The 24,881-nt window shown below is 39.5% G+C and overlaps 2 protein-coding genes across 4 annotated transcripts in view; one reads left to right on the forward strand and one right to left on the reverse strand.

Moving 5' to 3' along the window:
* LOC146503660 (FRAS1-related extracellular matrix protein 2-like) overlaps positions 1 to 7,634 on the forward strand; it is a 52,687-nt gene extending 45,053 nt beyond the window's left edge. For both annotated transcript variants that reach the window (XM_085184809.1, XM_085184810.1), the window contains exons 21-24: positions 1,632 to 1,758; positions 2,380 to 2,567; positions 2,658 to 2,804; positions 3,909 to 7,634. In XM_085184809.1, coding sequence (XP_085040935.1) covers positions 1,632 to 1,758; positions 2,380 to 2,567; positions 2,658 to 2,804; positions 3,909 to 4,406 — 960 coding nt within the window. In that variant the 3' untranslated portion in view covers positions 4,407 to 7,634. The remainder of the gene's footprint in view (positions 1 to 1,631; positions 1,759 to 2,379; positions 2,568 to 2,657; positions 2,805 to 3,908) is intronic.
* LOC146503661 (tripartite motif-containing protein 3-like) lies at positions 6,338 to 24,175 on the reverse strand. Of its 2 annotated transcripts, XM_085184811.1 has the most exons (13): positions 24,006 to 24,175; positions 14,956 to 15,128; positions 14,218 to 14,458; positions 13,872 to 14,023; positions 13,569 to 13,749; positions 12,742 to 13,471; positions 12,456 to 12,559; positions 12,213 to 12,380; positions 11,938 to 12,106; positions 11,305 to 11,364; positions 11,007 to 11,077; positions 8,857 to 8,997; positions 6,338 to 8,765 (listed from the first exon to the last, which is right to left on the reverse strand). In XM_085184811.1, exons 2-13 carry the CDS (start codon positions 15,099 to 15,101, stop codon positions 8,613 to 8,615), a joined length of 2,316 nt encoding a protein of 771 aa, XP_085040937.1. In that variant the 5' UTR covers positions 15,102 to 15,128; positions 24,006 to 24,175; the 3' UTR covers positions 6,338 to 8,612. The 2 variants fall into 2 exon arrangements, with proteins under 2 accessions (XP_085040937.1, XP_085040938.1); XM_085184812.1 differs by lacking the exon at positions 11,305 to 11,364.
* Positions 24,176 to 24,881: the final 706 nt, after the last annotated feature.

The raw sequence follows: 24,881 nt of genomic DNA on the forward strand, positions 1-24,881 counted from the left end.
AAATTCTGTGGCTATTGTTTGCAAATGCAGATATATATTTTTTTTAAAAAGCAAATAAAAATTAATCACCATCACATGTTTTGGAGATTGAATTTCCGAAAATACAATCCCTCCTCTGCTCTCCACATTTACTGTTTGGCTACTTATAAATCCAAGTATACGCAAGAGTGATTGGTCAATAGGGCTAAAAGTGGACTACATACAGAGAGCTTGCCCTTTTAGATCCCCTATAGAGTCTCCATATTTGGATGTAGATATATCTTTATGTAGACTGTATTATAAGTAAAAATATATTTTTAAACACTGATCATTACACTGTTTTCTCATTGGATCCTATTCACTTACTTGGTTAAATATCTGACTCTGTTATTCCTTAACTGTCCTCCCTATCTAATTAAGTACACATAAAACAGTAACTCTCCTCTCTTAAGTCTTTAATCAACCTTCTCATTTTGTCCACACACTGTTGCTATAGTGCATCTCTTCACTGGTGCTGATGCGAACATATAATCATCTCCAGAATGAAAACACAATTTTACTCACAATATACACTGATCAGTCACTTCATTAGGTATACCTGTTCGACTGCAGTCAACTGCATTTATAGAAATATCTGATCCAAATATCTATCCAATCATGTGGCAGCAACTTAATGCAGGTAGACATGGTCAAGATGACCTTCTGAAACTCAAAATTTAACGTTAGAATGGGGAAGAAAGGTGTTTAAGTGACTATAAACGTGGTCTTTGTTGGTGTCAGATGGGCTGGTTTGAATGTTTCACAAACTATTAATCTACTGGGATTTCCCCACACAAACATCTCCAGGGTTTACAGAAAGTGGTCCAAAAACGAGAAAATATCCAGTTAGCAGCAGTTTTCTAGGTGTTAGAGGTCAGAGGACAATGACCAGACTGCTCCAAACGAATGGGAAGGCAACAGTAACTCAAAGAGCCAATCATCTCTGAACACAAAAACACATCAAACCTGTCAGCTACAGCAGCAGAAAACCACACCAGGTGCCACTCCTGTCAGCTAAGAACAGGAAACTAAGGCTGCAAATTAAAACAACTCACCAAAATTACAAAATAGAAGGTTGGAAAAATGTTGCCTAGACTGATGATTCTCTATGTTTCCTGCAATATAAGGATGGTAGGGTCCAAATTTGGCATTTTTCTTGTCTTTTACCAGCAGTTCAGGTTGTCACAAAGCTTAAATCATCTCAAACTGGTTTCTTGAACATGACAACGGTTCACTTTACTTAAATGGCCTCCACAGTCAGCATATCCCAGTCCAATAAAGCACCTTTAGGATGTGATGAACCTGGAGATTCACATCATGGATGTGTAGCTGATAAATGTGGAGCACCTATGTGATGCTTTCATGTCAATATGGATTAAATTCCTCTCTGAGGAATGTTTCCAGCACTGTTGAATCAATGCCATGAAGAATTAAGGCAGTTGTGAAGGCAAAAGGGAGTTCAGCCTGTTACTGGTGGGGTCTGTCTAACAAAGTATCCTGTGAATGTAAAAAAAAAAAAAAAAGAAGAAGAAGACCATTCAAATCTTAAATATTTAAATTATAAATAAATAGTAAATATGTTTTTTTGTTTTCTGTCTTCTGTGTCTTTTTAGGTTAGTGATCCAGTGGCTGCTGAGTTCAGTCTGAACACACAGATGATCTTACTTTCTAAACGGACACTCTGGCTCTCAGACGGCTCCATGGGCTTTGGACAGGAGAGTGACACTGCTTTCTCAGAGGGTAATACTGCAACATTTCTAAAACACCTTGAAAATCTATAAAAAAAAAAAAAAATTTAAAAAAAATTAAAATGTGAAAAGAAAAAATAACATTAAAGGAAATAAATATGCTCCAAGCTTGAAATATTTCTGTGAATGTTTTCATTGCTCAGCTGCGTGGACTTCTCTTCATTCTACAGATCAAAAAGAAATTCCTGTGTGATGAATGGTTCTGTTGATTTGGCAGAAATGTCCCCCATTATTTACTGACTCAACAACTCAACAAAACAAAATGAAAGGAAAATGAGGGATTCATGAAGTGCCATTCTGACTACTTCCACAGCTTTTTCCTAAACAGGCTAATTATGAGAATGCCTGCATTTTGTGTCCATCAACGAGGTCTTAAAACACTTAAAGTCCTTGAAGTTGCTGTCTGAGTCAGTGTAGAGAGTGAGAGTGGTTTTAGCTGGGCTTTTAGTGGTTTTTCCTCATTATATAGCTGAGCAAAGTACAGTCATTTGAGAGAACTGAATCTGCAGGCATAATAGAACCACTTTTACTAACTTTTCATTAAACCATCAAATTTATGCTTGTAATGACTGATGTTTTACTCGTGATGAAATCTTTATTTCTTTTTTATCAGGGGATGCAGTTTATGGGAGAGTGATGGTGGACCCAGTACAGAACTTGGGCAGCTCCTTTATTTGTAACATAGAAAAAGTGTTTCTGTGCACTGGAGCAGATGGATACGTCCCTAAATATAACCCAAGCAATTTTGAGTTCGGCTGTCTGGCTGATGCTCCATCACTGCTTTACAGATTCAAGATCATTGTAAGTAATAAAAGAATATTTCTTATAGTATCGCGTGTACTCTGGGCCTATTCAAACTTCATCGTTTCCTGTGTAATTCTTTGACTTCAGGACAAGGCCCAGCCGGAGACACAGGCTCGGGTATTTGGTGATGTACCTTTTAAAGCCTTCCTGGCAGTGGATGACCCCGGTGCTTTAGCACTGGTGAGACAACCTGGTTCAGATGGTTTCAGAATGGATTCTACAGCTCTTTTCCAGGTCAGTAAAAACAAATTGAAAACACTAAATACTTCACACAATCTAAAATCACAAACCTATGAGTCATTCCAGAGAAAACATTACACTGAAACTATTTAGAGCTAACTTAACCTGCCTTTATGGTGTGAGCATGTATCCCACTCCACTCTGTAGAGATCACAGACTAATAGCACTAGACTAATGGGTTTTTATTCCGCTGACATTTTATCCCTAACAAGCTGATAGAGAAAAAGACTTAATGACCAGACACAGTCTGTGCCCTCATGAAAAGCTCCTTAGGTTGGCTTTCATAGAGGTTATGATACCAGAGTTATGTATTTTTGGTATGACTCACACTCTCCACTTTTCACCATGTCCAAATTGCTGCTTTTGGTCAGGGAATCTATGTTTCTTGGCTTGTTAACAAGGAAAAGTCAGTATCATTAAGTCTGCAGACTGGCAGGGCATTTTCCAATGGTTAAACAAGTTTTGTGCTTTTCTATTCATTTTATGCAGTGACTGGACTGAACTGACTGTAAGGTTTAGCTCTGTTTTAATCACAAAATAAAACTGAAGTTGTTCCTTCCAAGAAAATGTCAAAAAATAAAGGTTTCATAGCACATACGTACTACTCTCTGCACAGAACTGTTAGATCTGACTCTAATGGGTATAGTTCATAGGTGTCAAACTCTGGCCCATTTGGCCCGCGAAGCCATACCAAATTACGATTAGAGCTGGCCTACTGGTATTATACAGCTAATATATATATTGTTTAGTATTAAGCTTTGCTTGTTCCATATTCAGTTTTTCAGCAAAATGTGTTTGAGTCCATGAGAAAAGATTCATTCTTATATCTGGAGGAAGATTTTTTTTTTTCAATAAACATTAATGTTTGTTCCAGTTTTGAATTTTGGCCCACTGTATATTTGAGTTTGACACCCCTGGTATAGTTTAATAAAGCTGGCAGTTAAGGATCTCTGAGAATAGAAATACTTTTAGCCTTCCACTAAAATATGGGGAGGAGGTGGCAAAAACCACTTTATCAATTCTGTCCTTTTCTTTACCTGGGTAATTTGAGACACATGGATGGATGGACATTAAAATAATAGCTGTTGCTCGTTTCAGGTGGCTGCAGGAAGAGAGTGGTACATACACACCATCTACACTGTCCGGTCCAAGGACAATGCAAACCGTGGCATAGGGAAGAGAAGCCTGGAGTACCACGTGATGAGTCAGCACACTGATTTGCTTCCGAAGAGTCAACATCGCCTCAGAAGATCAGCTAATGATGTCCTAGATATAGTAGAGGACATTGGTGTGAGTAACAATCGTGGCACCAACATCCTGCACATCGCCCTGGACCGCAGTGGCCAACAGAGGACGAGCCCGGACAGGGAGATCTTTACCAAAGGACACATCCCTCGAGAGCTCAAAGAGAGGGACGGTGACGACAGCCTGGTTTTGATGATTGGTATCTTTGTGGGGCTGCTACTTACCGTTCTCGTTATCATTGTGGTGGTGTTACTTGTTCGGTCCAAACAAGAGAAGAAAGAAGTGCCCAGGAACTCCAGCAGTGCAGAGCCCATGATGACACAAAACCTCAGTGACAACTCAGAGGTCTAACTGACAGACTGAAGATCGAGAAAGTTATTTTATGTTGCAAGTGCCTCACATTTACATAAAAAAAACTGAAGATTGCGTGTGAAACAACACAAACTACAAGAGCTTTGATTCTATTCAGAAATCTACTTGAAATATTGCATCACTCCTCATGCTGGAGAGTGGTCTGGACACTAGGAAACGGACAGTGTTAGTAGCTGTTTTAAGGCACTTGTCAAGTTGTCACTTATTAATTGGCCTTTGATGCCACTTGATCCAAAAAGGTGTTATTAAGTTTCCAAAGGTGCTACAGAAGATGCCTCTTACCTTGAATGGCGTTTGGTGTTTTGCTGAGTAGATCTAGAGAGGCCGAATATTTTGCATTTGCTGACACTGTCCACAGTACGCTTTCACTGGAAAAACCTGTCTGTTCTTACAGAGAATGATTCGATTCTGTGTGTGCCTAAGAAGTCACAGGACTTTATGGTTTTATGATGTAAAATGTGCGTCCTGTGTGTTCCGTAAAACGCTCAATTGAAAATCATCCAAGTGAATATATTTTTCTTGTGCTTATGTTCTTGCATGCAATTAATTTTTGTACTTTACAATTTTAAAAAAGTCTCACTGCTGATTTAAACTGGCTTGTAGCAAATGTGTCTGATCTACTGTACTTCCACATGTTTGTATTTTACAGTATATCCCATGAGAAACTGTATTTATCTAATGGTTATTGTTCTTCTCTTAGTTAACATATGACACTGAATCAGATAGGGGAACTTAAACAGTTCTCTTAAAGGATCCTGTGGTGTTACAGCAGCTTTCGGGATAGTTGGTCTACAGTGTACAGTGTAGTGTAGTAATGGTTTCACATCCACTATTTCTAACAGGAACTACATTCACAACTGGTACGCTTAAATTCTACTGTAAGTGTTGCCTACTGTAGCTTTGTAGAGCTTGCTAAATCCCTTTCTCAACAGGGCTACATGTTGACTGTGCTTTTTTTATGCTTTATTTCACTTAAAGGGAATGAAATGTTTAATCTGCAATCATTCTCTCTTTGATTTTTTTGATATTTTGGTTTTAAATATATTTATTTTCCAAGTATTGTTCTGTTGACACAAATCAATCCTTTTCCGCCTTTGATTTTGATTCATCAAATCTTTTTTTTCTCAAACGGTATGACATGCTTATTATTGTGATATTGCAGTAGATATTAACAGTTTGCATTGAAAGAAAAAAACGCTAAAAACTTTATCCATGTTGCCATAAAATCCGATTACCTCATACTGCTGTGTATCCTATAATAAACATCAACTTCATAATCACTTTATAAATGTCAAGCTTTTTTATTATTATTTTGAAATTGAAAACAATTCTATGCAACCTGTGATAAAATACCTTGATGAAATGTTTATCCACAGTATGAGTTTTTTGTTTTTCAGTGCACATTTTGCTTGCTAATCTAGGTTTGACACTGTATCAATGTACTGTGCTTCTTTTACTATACTCTAATAGGCTGAGTGCATTTTTTATGCACATTGATGTATCTATGTATATACACATATGTATTACATATAAATATACCATTTGGATGTTTTGGGAACAGTTATTGTTAAAAGATGCATACTGTATGTGCTGTAAGTATTTGTAACATAGACCAGGAAGACAACATGGTCTGCAAATAAATAATTTTTCAAGAAAATAGCATTGAACTGAATGATTTCATGAAATCTGTATAAATATAGAAATATTGGGAAAAGCAGCGTCATAACAAGCCAGTAAAATTGAAATTTGTACCCACTGTAGCCCAAACTGTGTGTCCCCAGTGCCTGTGTAAATTACAATTTCATTTTTACTACTGTTAAACGATTTGGTTTTATTTAAATGGTGGAGGAGAAAAAAAATTCCCTGCAGAGCAAACAAACATAAATGTTAGTCACACACATACACGTCAGCTCAGTAAATCATGTGCTTTTATTACCAGTGCATATTCATAGAGAAAACAAGACTGGGTTGGATAAAATGCTTTAGACACATCTCAAAAAGATGAGCATGTCTTTGCTCCTGTTTGGCAACGAGTCGAGGTGCATGAAAACCACAGCTTCCTAGCTGACTTAACTGATAGAATTTGAGTCATATCCTGCAGCTCAGTAAAAGCTCCACACTGAAAGGTTATGGAAGTGTCTGGGTGTTGAGCATAGTACTGTGATTAATTAAGTCAGACTTGCACCCGGTCTTTCTTCTGTTGTGGCACCGTGTTTTTGTTTGACATTACATAGAATGAACAAATGAGTCCTTCATTTAGAGTCACGGCATGATGGAAGCCAGGCAGAGACTCAGATTTGACAGAAAGCTTAGAACAGTATCACAAATAGTGTACTCTTAAGCGTGAATGTGCTTGCTAGTCAATGTCTTCTCATAAACGGTCATTTCTGGTAATACATCTGTAACAGTTTCTAATATGAAAACCACAAAGCAACAAACACAATAAAACAGAATTCATCTTCCGTCCCAATAAGCTATGACCTTGGATTCAGATTAAATTTGCACAAATTAACAGTTTTCTCGCAAAGCTCCCAATGTGCCTGTTCCACTATTATGTCTATGAGTTTATGATATTTAAAAAAACATTTTTATTTAATATTCTTCCACTGATATTGTGAAATTTGGATGGATTTCCTGAGATATCTGTATTATTTCTATCCAGGTGGTAGCACTTGAATAAAAGCTATTGAATTGTTAAAGGCAAGCCAGTGCTTCTATGAACCCAAAATCCTAAACACAGAAACCTAAATACTTATATTCTTTGTTGTTATTGTAAATAAAAACCAGATAGGGTTGTAGCTTTGGAAAAGAGCTGCCCAAGTGCACAAACACTGATCTACATTTCCCAGATGCGGGTGGATACTGAATTCTGCTTTAAGGGGGTTAATTTGGGGAAAGGGAGAAAGTGTGAAGCTTGAAAGAAAGAAAACATATTTAGAAAAATAATTTGCAAATGCTGAGCTAGTATAAAATAAAATAAATTAGCATTTTACATTGTTTTTCCCCTTCAAGATAACAGATAATAACAAAAACGATCATTGTGCTGCTTGCAATAGCAATAAATATGACAATTCTTCATTTAAGCATGTGCTGGGTATGTTTGAAAGCACACTCTTTAACAGCTGCCATACACATGTTTAAAATCCGGGAATCCTTGACTCCTGTGATCTGGACTGCCACAAGGCTGAGTGTTCAAAAAAAAAATAATTATAGCACATACATAGGGAGTGATCTAATATACACAATATACATTCATGTATATACAGTACATACAGCAAATCAATGCACAGATGGTGGTGACACTTATGTGAGATGTCAGTAAATGAGAAGTTTTACATTTCATTGCTGGATAAGCATAGCGCTGTTTATTTCACTGTAAGCATTAACTAGTTCATGAGAAAGCAACTAATGGGTGCACTGTGTTGTTGTCTAGGTATCAAGATAAAGTAAAGCTTCATGCATCTGGACAAGTTATGGCTGATTAAATAGTTCCAACTATCTCCTACCCTGTCTGCTCTCACACAAAGTGTTGTTTAAGAATACCATCCACGTCAGTATTTGCAGATTTTCAAAAACCAGTCCATAGCTTCAAGTCATCGCTTGTTCCGAGGTACGCTACGTCACTCAATTTTAAAGTCAACCGTCAGTTCCACAGACAGGATAAAACATGGACGTAGTTTCCAGGTCAGCAAAAAGGAAGCCAGTGCAAGCAGCAGCTTCAAGGCCATCAGAATGCAATAGATGTAATTGCAAAAAGACTTTGACCCTATAGAAGTTTATGGGAAAATGGCTGACTTAGTCACTCATTTTGGGGCACACTGAATAAAAAATTAAGTCTATTTTGTAAATCTTGGCCATACAATTTTTTAAAAAGGATCATTATCTGCTGATTTATGTGCTATGATTATCCCAATCATTGGCTAACCACTTGCAAGTCATTAGCCAATGAGCAAGCAGTTTCAGATTTAAACCCACCCCTCCTCATCACATCTGATATTTTGAAATGAGATGGATGATGTCACGGAAGCGACGTCCACCTTTTATGCTGTCTATGGTCAATTCACATCATAAAGGTAAGGTGAGGCGACACACAAAAGGCTGTACTGGAAAAAATCATTGCACCTTGTGGAATACATTGGTTGTGTCGTCAGTGCTTGCGGTGTTTAAGATGGCTATCTCGGGTATCTACTGTAGGTAACGGTAGACCTTGAAGCAGTGGTTCCCAGAGTCTGCCACCGCCACGTGGCCATCAGATGTGAGAGCCAAGCCCTGGGGGCCATAAAGCGGGTCCGCTGATGTGTTGATATAGGAGAGGAAAGACCCTGAGCTGTCAAACACCTGGATGGGTATGGAGAATTGAAGGACAGATTAGATGAGTGACTACTGCAAGTTGTAACGCAGTTCCAATTATTCATTTCCTCAAACTAACCTGGATCCGACTGTTTCCCCAATCAGCAACAATAATATTTCCATTGGCATCCACAGCCACACCCGTTGGAGCATTAAACTGGCCGTTCCCCTCTCCGTGTGAGCCAAATTTAAACAAGAACTCCCCATCTGCATTGTACACCTGCCAGGTAAGATTAAGCACAAAAGAAAATGGGTGAACGATGCTGACAAGTAAAGAAAAATGCCAGTCTCATCCTCACAGCATGAGAAGCACAGCAGTGTGTGATATTTGGTTGAGTCTGCCTGCCTTTTCTTGTTCTGTTGAAACTGATTGATTTTATAATCAGTCCAAGTGCATGGCTGAAAACAATGGGGGGGAACAGGTATGCAGCCTTTATCCGAATGCTAAGCACTATTTTAAGATTAAAAAACCTGCAAAATAAAGAGGCTATCGGAAAGGGTTGCTTCAGTTTTGGTATCTTAAAGTGACTTCAGTCCTATTGTAGGAAGAGAGTTTAGCTAACAAGTCTGACTTTGTTAAACCTGAATTAAGAGAAAGTCTGGGTTTTAGGCTCCAGAAAGAGAGTTGACTTGAACTCTGAGCTTAACAACAACCAGTGGTTAAAAAGACTTTTTCATTCATTCCCTTGTCAACCGTTAAGGATGGAGACAGCGATTACAACTCAGACTTTTAATCAGCTCACACTAAAATCTATAGTCTCCATCTTCCTGTCTCTCAGACTCTAGAAAGTAATGCAGCTGTCAGACTGTCAGCCATTTTCCCCACACTGTAATTGGTCACACTGTGAAAAATGTCTGTCACAGTTGGATCTTCTAGAGGATGTGAACATTTGAGTGAAGATTAGGCTGAAATGATTTTCTTTAGGCCTTTGAGTCATGAGTTTTTAAATGCAGCTACAGACAGCCTGTATCCTGAGCTTTTCATGTTCAGAAATGTGTTCACAGATTGCGTTTCAGTCATTAAATGTTGTCAAAGGCACAGTGTCTGAAATTCATATGCTCTGTAACAGATCAGCAAACTGTGTCCATGTTGGAGTCCACTTGCACAGCAGGACGGATCCAAAATGGATAAGGATCAGACCCAGACTCAGTTTGGCACCAGTCATTTCCCAGCTCATCCATCTGAATCAGTTCAACAGCTTAATTTCTTCTGATTATAATCTGCATTCTTTATTTAAAACACCTCATCCTGATATAATGTATTTAAAAGCCATTTAAATTTAAACTTGTTTGCAATTACAAAAAAACAACAACTTTACATTCATTTCAATTATATTAGAAACTATTACTAAACTTTTACTATTAACAGCAACATCTAAACACCGTAGCTATGACTGTAAAAAAGCCATCATCTATCAGTGCAGGCTGAAATTAGATCAAATTATAAATGGTTAAACTGGGAACATTAAAGCAGAGTTTTTTCTGTAAATTTCATTAAACTTTTTTATCCAGTAATCTCAGAAATAATGAAACTCTCTGTATGAAAAATTAAGCTTTTTACACTCCATTAGGAGATTCAGTTTTTACTAAATAATCATTCAAACAATGAAATGGTCATCACCCGTAGGAAAAACAGCTTTTATTTAATTAATCGAAATGCCCTGAGGGCGGATCTGCCCTGTAGTCTGTTGCTATCTGGGTAATTAATATCACCGGTCCATAAGTAATCTGTCTGTTATCTTTTGTTTCTTTCACTTATATTTTACCCTTGTTGGGTTATGGCTGAATAATTAGATTTGAAAATCAAATTGAAAATCAGGATTACAGATTTATCTAGTGAAAATTCCAGTTGGGATAATGATGACCACAGTCTGCCTATGATGATGACAGAGCAGACCAACCTGATTAAAGTTACTCTTTCCTGCCCTTCCATTTGAGATAAATACCATGGTCAGCACTGACGCATGTTCATATTTTTCAGTTTACTGGATTCAAATGGAGGCTTTGCTCTTTATTTACCCGTTGCCATGGTGAGTCCTGATACTGTAGCACTAGCGATGATGGTTTTCTTTTTCTACTCGTGTACACCCTTAATTCAGCTGCTCTGGAACCGAAAACTCAGACTTGCTGATCTCAGAGCTAATCAACTCAGGTTTATTGAACACACTTTCTGGAAAAAGTCCCAGGTTTTCAAACATAATGTTCGCACATACTTGCAACGAGCCATACCTTCACTGAATGGTTGTGGAAGTCTGTTACCACAATCTCATTTTTGTTATTTACAGCCACAAAGTGAGGACCTGAAAGCAGAGGAGACGGGGAGGGAACAGCAAAGATGAGTCATCCGTCCGTTTACAGTGTATGAGATGAAGCGGCATACTATTTCTGGACATCAAAAACAAGACACCAAGTGATCACAGAGAAACTCTCAGAGCTGAGACATGACAGGGCTGAAGCACCAACATGTAGAAAAAGAGAACAAAGATTCATTTTTTTAGCTCACAGTCACAGTGAATATATTACTTACTGAAAACAGGGCCAGATTTACTAATCTTTGTATCCAGTGCAATGTTTGCACCACTTTTCTCTAAAAGAAAAGAAAAGTTATAAGTGAGAAATGAAAGTGAACGAACGCGTGAGTTCAACTTAAATGTTGCTGTACAACTGGAGCGGCATCAATGAGGGATTCCAGCAAAGCATGCAAATTAGTCCCGCCCCCCCAACATCTGAACAACAGGGAAGGACGATCATCAAAACTTGGCATGCAGTAGTGTACATCATGAACTGCGGACTCCAGCTGTGCTATGATGACAGGGTGTATAATTTATCATTTATAATTAGGACAATCAGTGCAACAACCAAAACATTAACTGTGTGTTAATGTCTCTAATTAAGCAAGTAGCTATACATGCACTCATTAGTTAAAACAAATGAAGGGTGCATAGAGACATGCTGATCACTAGCACTGTTCAAATCAACTTTCCTGTGAAGAAACAGAAATCAATTTTGTAAATCTGGCCCAACCACATGCCCTGATACATGAAACTTGATTAAGTGTTCATCTCTGTCATTTTCTGTAAGACACACTGTTAATAAAATGATCATGTATATATATATATATAAAAAATATCCCATTTATTGATTTAACATCACTCAGTACCTGCAAAGTGTCTGTCTGATGTTCCTCTGGCACCAAACTTTGTCACCAACTTCCCATTTGATTGGAAGATGAAGACACAGCAGGCCTTATTATCAACCGTGATAATGTGTCCATTCTTGTCCACAGCCACACCTTTGGGGCCCATTAATCTTCCAGCACCAATCTTATTCTGTTACAAACAAAGTTTTGTTTTCAAATCTAGTTTCACTTTATAATCGTGCGGTTTAAAAACAAACAAACAAATATACATTTCTTTTACTGACTGGAATGCCAACCTTGAACTTGCCATCCGAGGAGAAGATGCTAATCCATCTGTTGTCATAGTCAGCTACTATTATGTCCCCGTTCATATCTACTGTGACTCCTGTGGGGCGCTGCAGCTGGCCTGGTGAACGACCTCTTACCCCAAACCTCATCTTAAACTGGCCGTCGTTAGAGAAAACCTAGAAAAAAAGAAAAGAAATTATTAAACACTTCAAAAAATGAATTCTTTGAAGCTAAATAGGTTAGCCACTGACCTGTATGCACTGGTTGTTGCTATCTGCTACCACAATCCGACCATTACTGGAGGCCGAGATGCCTTGAAGATTGGTGAATTCTCCTTTATCTCTCCCTCTTGTTCCTGTCAAATCAACAAAACATCACCATGTTTTTAACACTATGAAAACTTTTAAGGATAAGTCACCATTTTGTGGCACTAAAAGTAAATTAAAAGCACTAAAAGCATAAAAATATGCATGGATGGAAGATTGTAAGAACAGTCAACAGTACGATTAATATCCAAAATAACGCTTTTTCACTCACCAACTCTATAGATCAGCTCGTCCTCTATTGGATTTTCCTTTTTCTTGGTGGTGCTATACATGCTGGAAGGCCTGCGCACGGCCTTCTGGCGAACGTGACCTCCTCCTCCGCTTGGGGACTTCACTCGTCTCTTCACATCGTCTGGCGACTGCAGGACATCTGACGGTTTGACAGCACGCAAACGGAAAGGACTCCCCCTCACAGGCTGTTCATATAGCAGCAAAGAGAAGGTGAATTCTCCCTCAGAGCGGAGGGTGTATCCAACCTCGTAGGTGCCGTTTTTGTTGTCCACCACCTCAGCTTCAGTACACACCCCATCCGCAGAGATAATCTCTGCCCTAAGAACCGCGTTACCAGTCTTCACCAATTCTCCATCTTTGTCTTTAGTGGTGACTGTGATAGTGGTGTGTTGGCCAACTAGTGCGTGTCGCAGACCTTCACCGGTGGCAACGCTGGTATGGCCTACTGCCCCCGTTGTGATCAGGACTCCTAGATTCTGAATGGAGCGCCTCAATCCATCCGTCTCCACCTGGCATTCCAGATGTCCGTTTTCATGAGGATGCTCGGGAAAGCTGTGTCTTGCCAGAGCACTCACCCTCTCACCCATTTGTTTTTGGACCAGAAGGACTTCAGTGGCGCTCCCATGGCTCAGTGCATGCTCTGTGAAGTTACAGCTACTCTGAATGTTCTCTCTGCCCTGAAGCAAAGAGGTAAGCTGAGTTTGAAGCACCTAAGAAGATGGAGAAAGTCAGCAGAGCTAGTACAAAAATGTGAAATATCATGATTTTTTTTAATGCATCAAATTTAAAATGAATAAGATCGCTGACCTTCTGCTTGGTGCTGCAGATGTTTTCCACCTCAGTAATGAGAGCAGTCTTGCGTTGGTGTAGGGCCTTCTCCAGCTCATCAAAAGTATTACTGATTTCTGTCACAGAGTCATTTTTCCTTTCTGTAAGTTGCTTGGAGATCTCATTCACAAGGTCAATGGCAGCTGTCAGCTGAGGTAGTCTGCCAGAGCGAAAAATAAACGCAGATTACAGCTCTTTATACTTTTACACGTCCAATTTTACTAATGTCTTCCAAAAGCAATCACATAATAGATGATGTGTTAAAGCAGTGAAAAATCATACCTGTTGCGAACAGTGTCCAGCTGACCTTTAAGGGCTGACTTATGCTGTTCGAGCACATCCCTTAGCGGCACCGTCACATGTTCCCTGTGTTCTCCTTCTGTACACTCCAGACACATGGCTGTTTCACATGACTCGCAGTAAAACTCCATCACCTGCAGATGGTGCAGTTGAGGCAAGTAAAGTCACATTTCTGAGGTCAAGGTTGCTCAGAAGCTCAGATGTATATATACAGAAGGCATTTCTTTTTAATCCAATAACAGTTGGCAGCCTGGTCATGAACATGCAGATGAGGTCTGATAGCTCTGACCTATTTTTGATCAGCATTTTTTGGTTTTTTTAAGCTTACCTTGCCCTCGTGATTAGGGCAAGAAAGGGGCTGACATGTTGTAGCTGCGTTGGCTGACTCAAGAACATTGCCCGCCTCAGGCTGGCTGCACTCTGGGTCTCGTTGTAACACCTCCATTAGGTTTGTGATGAAGAAGTTGTTCTGCAGGGCTGCCACACCCTTCTCTGGCAAGATAGAAGTCTGTCTGCACACTGGGCAGGATAGTGTCAAAGACTGGGGAGGGATGTAGTTCTGTAGACATCTACAATCAGATAAGATGTTAAAGAAATCAGTTAGAGGAATAAAGCTGCAGTCAAGCACCAATTTCAGGGTGAGACCTGATTAGAAGACTGGACAATGTGATTTGGGTGGTTACTAAGCACAACGATGTAAAAACAGTACTACTGTAGCAACACAGCTGTGGAAACCAGTATTTGCTATTACCAAAGCTGTGCCCTAAAAAAAGGCTGTGTGCTTTTCTTGTGACCAAGCTTAGAGTAGCTGGTGACTTACGTCATGCAGAAACCATGATGATGACAGAATAGCTCGCTTAAGCGAGGAGCTGTGATACCAAATTTAGAAATTGCTAAAAAAGACATTAAAGTACACTAAAATCTAGCACGCTGCATCCTATAATAGCCAAACGCTGACTCATCTTTTTATTTTGCTTCTAAATGTTTTATGTCTGCTTATCTCTTTACTGTCACTTTGATCTCCTGGTGTCGATCACCTTGTAAAGCTAAGTGATTCATAGCTTACTTCTCACAGAAGGTGTGCAGGCAGGGTAGCACCTTTGGGTTGTGATAATGGTCCAAACAGATGCTGCAGACCAGGAACTGCTTGTCTATCTGCCTCACCACAGGGCTGGTGCTGCCAGTCTCACGCTTCGCCATAATGACAGACATTCAAAGGGGACACTGGGAACACTTAACCTGTGCAAACAAGGTGAAAGAAAGAGAAGAAAGGTCAAGAAAGCCTTGAGGAAACAGTCAGGCAGGGTGAACAGGGTGTAGTTGCTTGAGCAAAGGAAGAAATGACTCACAGTCCCGCTAACACAATAAAACCTCATCTAAATCCTGTATCCGCGAGCAATTTATGGTCTCGCTTATCAAACTATGTCAGTAGTATGAGTTCCTTCACCAGAGGCTGTTTAACTTTATAAGTGAAAACCCCAATTGAGTTCACACAGTGGGAAGAAACATATACATGTGATTAAAACCGCAGGGTAGAACTCTTAGTGGAGACAATTATGCTGTCAGCAATAGTGTTAGAAGTTATACACAGTATAAGCTGATCGAAACATGATACTAATATTGATGTTTTACTCTTGGTGATATTTTTCGGTGTACTGTGTCACTTTTGTTATTTAATATGACTCCTAGATGAGTAGATGCCTGCTGGCTTGCAGTTCAGATGGCAGAGTTGCTGTTACATGAAATTATACCACTAGGTCAAGCAGGGATTAACTTAGCATGCCAATGTTGTGCCGTACATCTGTCATAGTGTACATAAGCATCTAAAGGATTACATGAAGTCCAAAAACACAGACAAGCTGGTCAATAAACACCGCTTACAAAAGTGAGTGACTCATATGATAATAAAATTCCAGCGGGAGGAATGGTGTGTTTTGTCATTTGGTTTGGCTAACACTGTAAAGAGCCCTATTGTTTTCAGTTTTTTCCTCTATAGTTCCTGTCCTGCAAAACACCTTCAGTCAGGTGACTGACACTCTAGCCTCCTCATAATTTTCTGTAATGCACCATCCGCTAATAACCTTGACACTGCATTGTACGTCTTGAATTAAAGCTCAAAAAATTCATTACAGATTAACTGAATTTATCCCCTGACAAAGTCAGTTCCGTGACGACTACTCCTATGTCAAATTACATGGGAAAAGAACTCAAAGGCAATTAATTTATTTTCTTTTGCTTTTTCTTTCAATTTTCTTTGTACCACTAGCAAGATATGTTCTTGTTATGTAGGATCATGAACAGTTAGGATGCCCAGTAACTTCATTAATGCCCAAGAAAGCTTAAAACAGCTATCTGATACTTATATGAAAAGGTTAATTGCTATGGTGCTATTAATCAAAGTGAACCTTTGAGCCGGGGAAACCTGACAGTTGACCTTGAGCCGTCATTTTAAACCTGATTACAGTTCAAAATATGTAAATGAATGTAGCACACCATCATTGATGCAAGATGTCATATTCTGAGTAACTGACAATGTATAACATTTTTTAACATTCTTGATCATGTTTATGAGCGTAAAAACATCCTGCTCATTGCAGTTTAAAACAATGCACACACAGACAAAAGAAGGATTCACTCTATTTGAGCTTACTATCAGTTTCCTTGTTGCGTCACTATAACATGTCTCACCAAACAACACTTTGTCTTTCAGCTGATGCCTTAAAAATATAACTAGGCCCCTTTTCTTTGAGAGAAACGAGAGGGAAGAGGAAGCTTTCAAATGCCACTCCCCAAATTCCTTCTAGTTCCTTCCCTTGACTCTTAGCAGGCAGAGTTCAGGAACCACCTGTCTCTCTGTCTGAGGGGAGATGGGGAAAAATTCACGGTGAGCTGGGCTCTCTGCCTCACATGAGCAAGCAGGCCTCGGCGGCAGCTGTCCCTTTTTGCAACACAGAGCAGCGAGCAATAACAATGGCATTTCAGCTCTGCTCACAGCTCAGCGCCCCACATCTCTTCCCCTCCCTCATTCTCCCTGATTTTTTATTATCCTGTCATTTTTCTCTTTCTCTCTCAGCCACATAAATGCACTCATGACATCAGTATGCCTGAACCCAGCCACAGACAGATGGGAATTTTCTCAAGCGCGCAGACTCTATTGTTGTTTCTTCCCAAGTGATTAGAAGGCCTACTGACTAAGGAGGTCTGCCAAGCCCATTCACAACAAGCCCTTCCCAAAAAACTCTATGCCTCCCCTTCCCTTGTCTCCCCTAAAAAGCCCTCCCCTCCCTGGGCTGTCCTCCTGTTACATAGACTCTGAATTGCAGCAGCTGAACGGTGACATCAGGAGGAAGTATGATGAGCCAAGACCTCTAGGCTCCTCCCTTCTCGACAGACTGGCCGCTGTCTTTAGGATTGCAACAGTCTCTCCCACCTTCCCTTCTCCCTGCCTGTCTGTCTGTTCTTCAAGCAGCCCTCCTCGGCTCAGTTACTCCCACTCGCCTCACCGCAGACAGATCTTTCATTAAAAACCTCCTTTCCCTGTGTGAATTTAGAGAACACCTAATGTACAACATAAATAGTAATATATTTAATTAAATACAGACTAAAGACTTCAATCTGCAGTTTACTCTAATGTTCGAGGAAGCATGTGATTAAACAGCAATCACAAGGCTTTGTCATGAAAAGTGCACAGTCAGCGCTTCATACACATGAGGTCAATAGTCCCTTTCCTCTCTTTTTACTGCAGAAAATCACGGCGCGAATGTTTGCAAAGTCAGCCGTTTCACTGCAAAACGTCACTTGCCACTCTCACCCTGCATTACTGTTAAGTGCCTTAATCTCCTCCTGCAGGGTCAGGTCCTGTCTGCCATCTGGATTACTGTCTCACAGATTCAGATGACACCATCATGTCCAGTCACTTCAAATTCGCTTTGAAGAAAATGCTTCATGTCCACATAAAAGAAGGAAGGCTAGTCACTAGCTGTCCGAAGATGATACAGCTGTATTCCATGCTTGAAGCAAGTGTGTATGCTCAAAATCTTCCTCTTGAAAACAGGCACATGTAATATGAATGATTTAATTGGATTTTAGCAACAGGAGCTTGCTTCAGAGAAAACATTGCCCTCAGCTTAATCTGCTTAGATTTCAATCGGTGGGGCAGGTAAGGGTTCCTCTCCTCTCACTGCTCCACCGATTGTAGTGCTACTTTTATATCTGTAGGTGCTTTAATAAAAAATCACTATGGTTATGCTGTCCTCTATAATGGAAACAACAACAACAAAAATAATTACACATGCTTCCTAATCCAGGGCTTTTTGCTCCTCGATAAATTGGAATAAATAGGAAAGAGCAATTTCAACTTTTTTACGAGACGGAAAATTCCAGTTATAGAGGAAAATATAATGTTATTCTGAATACATGACTAATTCTTTGACCCACAGTTATGTGACCAACTATTATTACATTTAATGCAAAATGTCATCTCTTGGTTATAGTCAATGAGACAGAGAGCAAGTTAAAGTCATTGAAAATAATAACTCAAAATAAGCCCCTAAAGTTATTAAACTTTACTTGTCTAATTTCAGTTAACGGTTATAAATCAGCTTGCTTCCAGGATAAAACTATCAGTGTCAGCATGTCAACATGTGATTTTCAAGTACAGAGCAACCCTGTGGTGAAGTGATTAGCACCGTTACCTCCCAACAGCAGAAAATTCTTGTTTCAAATACGCCCGAGGCCTTTCTCTGTTGAGTCTGCATGTTCCACGTGTGCTTACAAGCATTTACTCAAGGTACTCCATTTCCGACAATCCAAATATATACTCGTTAAGTTAAATCGTGATTCCAAATGAATAGTGAGCTATTGCCTTGTGGTAGACTGGTGACGTACTCAGGGTGCACTCCTGCCTCCCACCTGGTTATAGCTGGATGTGCTCCAGCCTTCGTGCAACACTGAATAAGACTTTTGATTAAAGAAATGAACGGATCATAAAGTCGGTCATTCATTACAAACAGGCTGAAATTTATTCATTTAACTGTTGTTAACGTAGAAAAAGTATTTGGTGGAGAAGTTTCATTCAAATATCTCTGGACTATGCAGGCTAAGAGACACACAGTTAAACAAAATAACTCTTTTATACAGGAGATGATAAGCCAATGAATTTGGCCCAATAAAATGGAACTGTCACATGACCAAATGCTTGGACTGGGTATGCTAACCATACTGTACCTTGGTACAGCCCCTCACCTCTCCAACCGATCAATCAATTATTCTGATTGGCTGCCCCTCCCAAACAGAAGGTTTAGACAGTGGATGGGTGGGGCTATTGTACTCACAGCCTCAGCTGCGTGTCTGAGATGACTGCATAGAAATATCTGGCACCACTAACATCATAATGAGCCAAGTAGAAGAAAACCTTTCTGAACTTCTGAGCATTTAGAGCAGCCTGGAGCTTTTGGGCGATAGCTATTTCTTTGTTTAGTTTAGGCCATATTTAATATGACCATGCACCATTTTAACAGTATACGTAGGATAGAGAATATAAGAGCATATAAGAGCACAGATCCCATTAATGATACTTTCATGATAAATAAAATGAAAGACTGATGTTCACATCAAATTTTTACTGCAATCTACATTAGGGGTAGGCAACTCCAGGCCTCAAGTGCCGGTGTCCTGGAGGTTTTAGATGTGTCCATGATCCATCACAGCTGATTTAAAGGGCTAAATGACTCCTCGGCATTTCTTGAAGTTCTCTAGAGGCCTGGTAATGAACTAATCATTTGATTCAGGTGTGTTAACCCAGGGTGCGATCTAAAACCTGCAGGACACCGGCACTTGAGCCCTGGAGTTGCCTACCCCTGATCTACATAATGAGAAATCAGAAACTGGCCCTTTAAGAAGGCTGTAATTTACAGATTGTTAATACCATTCCTTAACAGTGACTATTCAGGATTCCAGGATGTTTGTGCTTCAGTGGCCATATAAAGTATTTGCCTCTTCCCTTCCTCTTTCCTTATTTGAGTAACAGACAAGTATCTTTTTCTCCAATGGTATCCTATATTTTAAATCTATTTTAAGCATTACTATCTTAGCCAGCTCAGTATTATTGAACTACAATTGCATACAGCATCTCTTGGAAAATGGACTTTGTATCCGTGTTACCATCTTGTGATATCAGTTTTAAGAGACACAGCAGAGAGGAGTCTTCAGCAGTTGTTTATGTACTAGACCAGCAAACACTGGTGAAAGCCTCACTGACCCGAAGAGAGAAGTGTTGGCCCTCAGTGATGTGCTCTCCAGATTGTGTTTAAATATAGACTGTAGTTTATGTTTTCTGCTACATCTGTTGTGTCCTTCCTCATGTGCCATCACACAGTAATTGTTCACAGGCTGAGCAGAATTACCCGAAATGTCATTTTGAATAAACCCAACACACTGTTGAAAGGTTTTTCTGGGTTATGAGGAACAAGGTAGACTGTTACAAAGGAATATCTGTATGCTTGACTCAGATATAAAGAGAGAAAAGACAAGTAAGAGTAGAAGTGAGAAAAGCATATGCTCCAGAGACACAGCATAAATGACATAATCACAAAGCATCTGAACTATTGTCTGCATCACAGCGAATGTCTCATTGTTTGTAAGTTTGTTCAGAAACATTCATGACTGTGCGTTTTGTTAATAACATACGACATTTGTGATCATTGTCTCAATTTGTAGCACTTTCAGGTGAACACAGGTCAATAATAACTATTCACACAGTTATATCTGCACTAGGAATAACAATGTGGAGCAATTACACTGTTTGCAACACCAAAGTTAATGTGGACCTAAGAATGAGACATCCAGGCAGCTGGATCTAAGCACAGGGTCTGTTTTATGTTTTTAGGGACAGAAAAGATGCCGGCTTCGTGATGACTCATCAATCATTATTCACACAAACTTCTTAAGACTAATACACCCCCCCCCCCACCACCACCACCACCCTTACACTCCATCAAATGAAGAAATCTGTCTCGATGCATCAATCTCTGACAGAACAGTCACAGCATGGAAATCTGGGCTTTACATAAAAGAAAAACAGTGTCTGCATATTATGTGTAAGGCTATTGAGAATGATACACTCAGCATAAGAGTGGGACACATTTGCATGCCTAATAATGGCCTAGCATAGACACTTACTGATTGCAATTAAACACTGAACTACTAAAAACTAACACTGTGGCAGTTTTTCATCATTTTGTTTTGTGTTTAGATTGATAAGATCTGACAACAGCAGATTTTTGTCTCGCCTTGTGAGCCCACACTCCTAAACATTGTCAGAAGACAATGCGGCACGCAGGGCAGCCTGTCTGCAGGCACAACACGCACTGCAGATTTAACAAAAGGTAGATCGGCGCACAAGCGGTGCCTGCAATGCTTATTCACCTGCAGTAAGAGGACTGAGATGTCTCATACTATGACTCAGTAGTTCAAATACGGTCTCATAGACGCTGTACTTTGCAGATACACAGACACTGTGAAGCATTAGTGGGGTTACTCTTTGTTAAGAAAATGTAGTTCGTGTTCAGGATGTTTAAGAAACTGAATGTGATTTCGGCTTGGCAGTTTGCCGAGCGGCACAAATGTTGGTTTGATAAAATGAACAGTACCAGTGCTCAGCTGCTATGTTATTATAATAGGTAAAGAAATAAACTGTGACTTTATTGTGCTATATTTACTTTTATTGACTTAACTATTTTGCGCTGTCACATGTTTTACAGGGTGAATGCCTCAGTCTGTAATCTATAAATTTCGTTCATCTCTGAACTTTGCACTGTTGTTCAATAAAAGAAACAACAGCACTTTAGTTCAGTAGCTGAAGGTTTAAAGATGTCCACTGGTAAAGGTATTTTCCAGAAAATATTGATTATTTTTTTAGTTGAAATAAACCACTCTGCTGCTTCAGAAAGTCTCATCTAATATTTATTATCTATAGCGAGTAATCTTGATGTGACTGCATCCCTCTTGATGATGTCTTATGAAAGGCTGATGATGCCTCATAAACCACTAAACAGAAATAAAAAAAATAAATAAAAGTGCTATTCAAAGGAGGACCGACTGATCAAACGTAAGTACAGAATTAGAGGATCCAATCACAAACATTTTACCTTCTTTTGTTTTCTATGTAGTCTACCTCATTGTGGTTGTTGTATTGGTAGTTTGGTGGATGCGCCTTGTACTGGTTGCTGGTCATCTGTAGCCTGTGTACTATCAGCATGCACCGGCTGTGATAAGTCATTATATTCTAATTTTAGATTGCCGTTTCAGGAACTGACCAGGGACACCAGCTGACAATTAGACTCAAGTCAAAACTCTGGCTCATCTACAGTCATTCTTCTGTTGATCAGTGAGCAATAATCTGATCCAATAAATGAATTAATAACACAAAATATGCACAATCCTTTTCATGGAGATTAAACCTTCAAATATTTTGTCCTAAACTCCAAAATAACTCTGTGCTTTCTAATTGGCTAGAGCTATAAACCATAATTATAATTATTATAGTTATTACCTACAGCAATCTATTTATTCTGAATTGGGGTTTCAACAAACCTCACAATGACAACTAGGAGAGATTAGAAAGGGCAAACGATCACACTTGTGTATTATATTAAATCAGGTTACTCATACACTGATTAGCAATTAACAGTGGAGCCAGATCAACTGATATTGCATTATATTAGATTACATCGTTTCCATTTGATGTTGTTACACAAATTAGGAATAATAAAACCAGGAGAACTGACTCACTTCCATGGATCTCATTTAAATACTGATATAATAATATGGAAAGCAGGTCAATAAATCATTGAATATGAAAGATAAAAAAAAATCTAATTATCCTGCAATCTATCTTTTTATAATATATTTATCAAGTTCCCTATTCTCTCATTTGCGTTGGTGCACTGGGGGCTGATTTTGTTAGAAGGTAAGGGCTATAGCCTATAGCATATATGCTACATGTCTGCCTTTGATCGAATTAGTATTCAAAAGCTGTTGCTGTTTCTGGTCACTTCTAAGCTACAGTTTAATCTCTGTTGCTCAATATTTGCAGAGTAGTACTGTATACCCCACACAATGCCCTTGTTGGTCCCCTGGTTCTCTTGCACATGTTCCCTGTCCTGTATACCTTAAGAACACAGATATGATTTGACTCTCTAAGCTCTGCTAACAATCTGCCCTCTGGCGCAGCATCCTGCACCGTCTGCACCCTCCCTGTGACCCAGTGCAAGCAGCCAACAGAGCAAAACATCTCTATCACCTGCACTCTTTTTAAAAATGTAACTTTTGAGATACTTTTACCCTAAAATGAAAAATATAAAACGAGCCTTTCAGAACAAAGACAATCAATACCAAAACCACTGGGCCATCTGCTCACAGTCTAGGCCTGAAGACTAAAAAAAAAATGTCTTCAAAAATGATGCATTGCCTGCTGCTGTTGCTGCAGTACAGTGCAACACAAGGAGCCACAGAGTGACACAAGAAAACAACATGTCGATTCACATGTGGCTCACAAAACTTCTCAGCAGCACACTCCATACATATTCAGATGAGAAAAACCAACGGAAGATCACTAATCCTCTAACAAACGAGCATGTATGCTTGGTTAAAAGAGCCCAGCCCTCAGACTGCAGCAGAGATGCCCACCTGCTACTGAGCCGGCAGCCAGCCGGCAGCCAGCTAGGAGCTAAAATGGAGAAGTGTGTGGGCTGAAAGAGGAAGCAATGAAAAAAAAATGCTTTAAAAAAAATCAGAGCAATGGAGAATTTCTGTGCAACAGTTTGTCTTAAACGGTGCTGGAATTAATTGCGTTGACTTTAAGTTGGTTGATTGTTGCAATTTAAAAAAGCACAAAAGAGGGGGACATCATGTTTTTTTGTTTGTTTTTTTAAAGTACAGCCCCCTCTGATATGATTTATCCGTGCACAGATGCTGCTGGAATGAAGTAATCAATTATTCATCTGCTTATAGCCCAGTCATTGTATCTCTGAGGACTCCGGATAACGGAACAAGCAGGATGAGAAAGCAGAAATTCGACACCGTAAAAAAATAAGTGAATGGTTACATTGTACTCACATAAATTCCCAACAGGAGGAACAGGAGTGTCAGCATTGCAGGCCGTAAAGAAAGCTTCCCATTGTCAGTGTCCCAAACCTCTCCAATACAGAATCCACAGACAGGGCGACAGAAAGGAAAGGGCAGGGTCTGTCTGGGAGAAGAAGGGGACAGTAAGGAAGAGGACAAGGGAAAGGAGGAGATTAGGGGCGTGGTTTATGCGCAGCATTGGTCAGTGGACTAATGGGAGGAGTTAAAGAACCCAATAGCATATGGAGGAGGCAGGGGATATGCAAAAGACATGGAAAATCTCGAGAACTGACTGAGGGATAAATCTGACTACTGCAAAGGGGTTTGGCTTCCTTGGGTACCACCCATTTCCTTTAAAAGCACAACGTTTATTTCTTTACCCTTTGAATTTTGGGGATGTAAACACAAAAATGATCAGAGTAAAACGAGAAAGCACAAAACTGACGGCAATATAGTGATTTAATTATATTACATTTCCCTAAACCTTCCTTCCAGAGACTTTTGTAAAAATCGCTAAACATGTAAAATGCTAATTATTATAAAGAGTATGTTGCTCGAAAGCTGACGAGGTTTTTTGTTTTGTTTTTGTTTGTTTTTTAGAGAATGGACGGGGATAGGTGTGTTCATTTAATAATAGGAGTCCTGCTAGTTTTAGTAATACAGCACTCTAGAGGCCAGGTGGTGGTATAGTATGGAAAATGTAACGGGATATGCTGTGTGTTTTCACTTAGAAGAGGCTTTTGAGAACAAAGAAAGACTCGGGCTTTTTCCTAGTGAATTCAACAGCTTTCACTTTGGGGGGTTATTTGAAATGAGAGTATGTGTTCATGCAGGTTGAGAATTTTGAATACAAAATGATGTCACTGT

Source organism: Neolamprologus multifasciatus, chromosome 14 (assembly GCF_963576455.1).
Source record: "Neolamprologus multifasciatus chromosome 14, fNeoMul1.2, whole genome shotgun sequence".
Lineage (NCBI taxonomy): Eukaryota > Metazoa > Chordata > Actinopteri > Cichliformes > Cichlidae > Neolamprologus > Neolamprologus multifasciatus.